Source organism: Chionomys nivalis, chromosome 20 (assembly GCF_950005125.1).
Source record: "Chionomys nivalis chromosome 20, mChiNiv1.1, whole genome shotgun sequence".
Lineage (NCBI taxonomy): Eukaryota > Metazoa > Chordata > Mammalia > Rodentia > Cricetidae > Chionomys > Chionomys nivalis.
Genome location: NC_080105.1, coordinates 45,949,467 through 45,955,033, shown reverse-complemented (window position 1 = coordinate 45,955,033; position 5,567 = coordinate 45,949,467). Strand labels below are relative to the sequence as shown.

Genomic DNA, 5,567 nt, shown 5'->3' with positions numbered 1-5,567 from the left:
GTGCGCCCCTGGGACGTTCCAGGCACTCCGAGGCGCCGCGCCTTAGCCCGGGTACCGCGTTTCACCTAGATCATCTCACCGGGAAGGGAGTCCTTCAAATTTGCAGGCTGACTGGACAAGCTCAAAGTAGTTGGAACGGCTCACGCGGCGCCCTGGGAATAGTGGATGCCCCCGAGGCTCCGCCGCTTCCAAGTGAACACATCCGGGAGAGGCCAATTAGGGGAAAGAGAACTGGCCGAAGCAGCTTGGAGAAGGGGCCCGGCTCCCGTGGCATGGCCCGCCCCCAGGCGGACTTGGGGAGAGGCTTGGATCCTAGGACCAGAGCAGGGCTCTCCCATCCCCGTCCCCACTACTGGCGACAGCCCCCGCCAACACACACACACGAGCGCGCGCGCTGGTGCTGGTGGTGGAGCAGCCAGCAACAGGAGAGCCAGCGCAAGGGAGGTCGCAGAGCCTGCGTTGTATGACCCGGTGGCGAGGGCGGCCCGGCCCGGAAAGGGGAGCAGTCCCAACGCGCGGCGGCGGCGGCGGCGGCGGCTGAGAGACGGCAGGGGTGAGGGCCCTTTAAGACTCTCCCCGCCCACCGGCGGCGCCCGCCTCCGCCCGCCGCTCTCCCCGCCCCGGGGTCCGGGAGAGAGCTGCGATTGGGCGGGCGCGGCGATCCCTTTGAAGTGTGGCTGCGGATCGCGGCTATTTGACGTGCAGCTCGCGGAAGACGAAGGTTTTTGTGTTGCTTGCCTGGGCTAGCGGTTGCGGCGGCGGCGGCGGCGGCGGCGGCGGTGGAGGAGGGGAGGCGGCACCGAGGCGCAGCGACTGCTGCACGGCGTTCGACGCAGCGGAGCGAGCCCACCCGCCCCGGGAGCTCGCCTCCCGGAGCTTCCCCTCCCTCCCCGCCCCCCCAGTGGCGCTGCCTCCTCCAAATGAGCGATTCGCCCGCTGGATCTAACCCAAGGACACCCGAAAGCAGCGGCAGCGGCGGCAGCAGCGGCGGCGGCGGGAAGAGGCCGGCGGTGCCGGCGGTGGTGTCCCTCCTGCCCCCGGCGGACCCCCTGCGCCAGGCGAACCGGCTTCCTATCAGGGTCCTGAAGATGCTGAGCGCTCACACCGGTCACCTCCTGCACCCGGAGTACCTGCAGCCGCTGTCCTCCACTCCTGTCAGCCCCATTGAGGTCAGTCTCCGGGCGCTGCCCACCCAGAGCTGAACCCATTCCGCCACCCATGCTGGGCCCATGGCCCTGCTCCCTGCGCACCCCCCACACACACACACACCCGTAGCTCAGTGCGAGGCGACTCCTGAGGCCGGCCACGCTGGCGGACCTCATGAGGAGGGACGAAAGGCAGGGATCAGACCCTCCTGGTTCTCCCTAGACCGCCGGGTGGAAGGTTTTTGTCCACTCGCCCTTCGGAGCTGCGTGTTTTCTGTCGAACTGTATTTGCTCTTGTCGCGCCCAGACTCCTTTACTTTTCCTCTGGCCCCCAGTGTCCTGTCCAAAGACGGCTCCTGGACCTCCCTCGCCTCCACCCCGACCTGTTCTCTTGGAAGCCGCCCGGGTTACCCCGCATCTTCCTGGGCCTATTGGGGCACACTGCAGAAAACCCAGGCACTCGCGATCCCGGGTCTTTCTTCATCCCACTTCTCTGGGTGTCCTCACCAGGAGGGAGAGAGAGAAGGAGGGTGGGAAGGAGAGAGGGAGGGGCTACTCACAGGGCCAACTGCAGCTCTGCCTTTAGAAGGCGCCTCTCCCCGCTTCTACACCGAGCGCCATCACCAGAAACCCGTCCCAAACGAAGTTCTCCCAAACTAAAAGCCTAAGTTTTTCCTCGGGCCAAGAAGAGGGAGAGATTAGATGGAAAGGGGCGAATCGCCACCCCGATTCCAGAGAAGTCACCTTTAACCGGGAGGGCGGGTGTTGAACCGTTTCTCCTGCGCGCCAGCGCCCATGACACACTCAGGGACTAACCCATAACGCAAGTGCCATTCTGCCCGGCTGCTCCGCCACAGCCAGGCCTTCTTCTCAGTGACCATCCTCACTAGGCCCCCGTCGCGCCGCCAGTGCCCTGCTTTGCGTCCCTGCGCGCTTGGTGGGTCTCCTAATCTCACCCCTTCTCCCTCCCCTTTGCCACTGTCTCCCGCAGCTGGACGCCAAGAAGAGTCCGTTGGCACTACTAGCCCAGACCTGCTCGCAGATCGGCAAACCCGACCCGCCGCCCTCGTCCAAGCTCAACTCGGTAGCCGCCGCGGCCAACGGGCTGGGATCCGAGAAAGACCCCGGCCGCTCCGCCCCTGGCACCGCCTCCGCGGCCACCGCGCTTAAGCAGCTGGGGGACTCCCCCGCGGAGGACAAGTCCAGCTTCAAGCCCTATTCCAAGGGCTCCAGCGGCGGCGACTCCCGCAAAGACAGCGGCTCCTCGTCGGTGTCCTCCACCTCCTCTTCGTCCTCCTCGTCCCCCGGAGACAAGGCGGGCTTCAGGGTCCCCAGCGCCGCCTGTCCTCCCTTTCCCCCGCATGGAGCGCCGGTCTCCACCTCGTCAAACTCGTCTTCACCGGGAGGCTCCCGCGGAGGCTCCCCGCACCACTCAGACTGCAAGAACGGTGGTGGGACCGGCGGAGGGGACTTGGACAAGAAAGACCAGGAAGCCAAACCCAGTCCGGAGCCAGCCGCTGGGAGCCGAGGCAGCGGCGGGGACTCGGCTCACGGTGGCCCGGAGGCCGCGGCATCAGGGCGCAAATCGGAGCCGCCCTCCGCTCTGGTGGGGGCCGGCCACGTGGCTCCAGTGTCACCCTACAAACCAGGCCACTCGGTGTTCCCGCTACCGCCCTCCAGCATCGGTTACCACGGCTCCATCGTGGGTGCCTATGCCGGCTACCCGTCTCAGTTCGTGCCTGGCCTGGATCCCAGCAAGTCTGGCTTAGTGGGAGGCCAGCTGTCCGGGGGCCTGGGCCTGCCACCCGGCAAGCCCCCCAGCTCCAGCCCGCTCACCGGGGCCTCCCCGCCCTCCTTTCTGCAGGGATTATGCCGTGACCCCTACTGCCTGGGAGGCTACCACAGCGCCTCGCACCTCGGCGGCTCTAGCTGCTCCACTTGCAGCGCGCATGATCCGGCCGGGCCCAGCCTTAAGGCCGGTGGCTACCCGCTGGTGTACCCCGGGCACCCCTTGCAACCCGCGGCTCTGTCCTCCAGCGCCGCTCAGGCCGCGCTCCCGGGCCATCCTCTCTACACCTATGGCTTCATGCTGCAGAACGAACCGCTGCCACACAGCTGCAACTGGGTGGCGGCCAGCGGGCCCTGTGACAAGCGCTTTGCCACTTCCGAGGAGCTGCTCAGCCATCTACGGACTCACACAGCCCTGCCCGGCGCAGAGAAACTTCTGGCCGCCTACCCCGGGGCCTCGAGCTTGGGCAGCGCCGCAGCAGCGGCTGCTGCCGCTGCTTCTTGCCATCTGCATCTCCCCCCGCCCGCCGCCCCAGGCAGCCCCGGATCGCTGTCATTGCGGAGTCCACACACTTTGGGGCTAAGCCGATACCACCCCTATGGCAAGAGCCACTTATCCACAGCTGGGGGGCTGGCAGTGCCATCCCTCCCCACAGCCGGACCCTACTACTCGCCATATGCGCTGTATGGACAGAGACTAGCCTCCGCCTCGGCGCTCGGATATCAGTAACTACAGCTCTGGCCCCTCCCAGCCCTTCCCCACCCACCCACCCACCCGTTCCGCTCCTGTCCCACTGCCCTCGACGCTGCAACCTCCACTACTGCTTACCCCTACCAGGATCTAGCCCAGCCCCTCCCCACCGGACTGTGTATTTATTTACTATAATGTTAGCTTACAAGCTGGGAATATAAGTGCATTAATGGCCCACATGAGTCAATGGTATGCAAAAAGTCTGTCTCCTCAAATAATAATATTAACCACCCAGAGAACTACACGAACCCCTTCCCTCTCCCGTTCTTTTTTTTGTTTTGTTTTCTTTTTCTTAGGTGTATGTTTTAAGGGTTTTTTGTTTTGTTTTGTTTGACTGGTTTGGTTTTAAGGAATGAAGGGAGAGTTGGGTTCTATACTTTTCTCATCTTGGGCAGTCTCTTGCATGAGTCTTAACTGTTAAAACTGCATCTCTTCCCTTTTCCTTCCGTCCCCTCTTGTTTCTTTCCATGTGACGTTTTAATTTTTCTCCTTTGTACAAAAAAATTGTAACGATTTTTTGGGGGAGTCGAGAGGGGAACCACCGTGGTGGCTGGAGGTCCCGAGCTTTGTTGAATCAGAACGCTGCTGTGTGGCCCTGTCTCAAGCAACCCTCCTTTCCCCTACGTGAGCACTTGGTTCTAGGCCCTGGCCCCTCAAATCGAATCACAGCCTTGTTCCTCCATGATGCTCAGCTGGAAGAGTCCAGGTGCCACCAGCAGGCTTCCCCTGCAGTGGTCTCAATGGCCTCCAACAGAGCCTGCTGTCCGTTCTACCTTCCTGGTCCTTCAGGGACCCATGCCTTGCCCTGCAGCCACATCGTCGGCAGTTGGGGACCTGCCACAGCCAGTCAAGCGTCTTAGAAGGCCCCCCGCTGGCACGAAATTGCTCTTTATATTTTGTGGAGTACTTTATCATCATCCTTTTTTTTTCTCTCCCTTGTTGGGACTGTGACCCCCTGCCCTCCTCTCGTGGATAGGAGTAGGGCCAGGGATCCTTGCCGGATCCCTCCAAAGCAGACTAGTCCCAAAGTCAACAGACCAGACAACATTAGTAGCTCTGTTGGGGGCAGGCTGGGGACTCAGGGAGCCCTAGGATCACAGCACTCCCTTCGTCCTGTCCCAGACCTGAGCCAGCAATCTCCAAAGCTGGCGGTGAGTTTCCATGGGTTCCTGCAGTGGACTAAAGACTCCACCCGGGTCTTGTCCCCCAACACCTTCCCTCCCTCCCGGTCTTACGCAGCAGCGCCGGGGCTGCGGGGCCTCTCGTGGGGTGAACAGAGCTCTCCCTTGCTAAGACTATTTTGTTAATAAATGGAATACTTGGCTATATTCACACCGTGGTGTGTTTCTCTCTTGCCTCAACATAGTCCTACTTCCAGACACCTAAGCAAATGCCCTTGTTTTGTTTGGGTTTTTTTCTTTAAAGGATTTAGGATTTCCTTCTGGTACTGCGGTTCCTAGACTAGTTTACTGCCTTTCCTCTCTGAGGGGACTTGCACCAATGTATTAAAATTACATAAAAGCACTTTTACTCCCCACCCCCCTTTTGGTTGTTTGGCTCCCAGCGTTACTTCAAAGGCCTTGGCATTTCCTGGGGGCAAAGTGGAGCAAGGGCGTGTGTGAAAGTGGATCTTCCTCTGGGCGGGAATTCAAGGGCTACAGGCTGAGAAAGGGAACCAGGAAGGAGGGTTGAAGCTGGCTGCCCGGCAACCTTATCCCAAGCCCCGCGGGAGGGCTATCAGAGACGTGCTTCTGGCGCCATCTCGTGGCCAAAAGGACAGCTACAGGCTGCGAGGCCTCAACTAATTCTAGTGACAGACACCTTTCAAGGTCTCCAAGACTGAGGATTTGTACTTGGTGCTCCTGGTAGGGGTGACTCTTTAC

The 5,567-nt window shown here is 61.5% G+C and overlaps 1 protein-coding gene across 2 annotated transcripts; it reads left to right on the top strand.

Moving 5' to 3' along the window:
* The first annotated feature begins 624 nt into the window (after positions 1-624).
* Znf703 (zinc finger protein 703) lies at positions 625-5,010 on the top strand. 2 transcript variants are annotated; one of them, XM_057753152.1, is made up of 2 exons: positions 625-1,169; positions 1,835-2,071. In XM_057753152.1, exons 1-2 carry the CDS (start codon positions 921-923, stop codon positions 1,958-1,960), a joined length of 375 nt encoding a protein of 124 aa, XP_057609135.1. In that variant the 5' UTR covers positions 625-920; the 3' UTR covers positions 1,961-2,071. The 2 variants fall into 2 exon arrangements, with proteins under 2 accessions (XP_057609135.1, XP_057609134.1); XM_057753151.1 differs by lacking the exon at positions 1,835-2,071 and adding an exon at positions 2,137-5,010 and having other exon boundaries at positions 651-1,169.
* Positions 5,011-5,567: the final 557 nt, after the last annotated feature.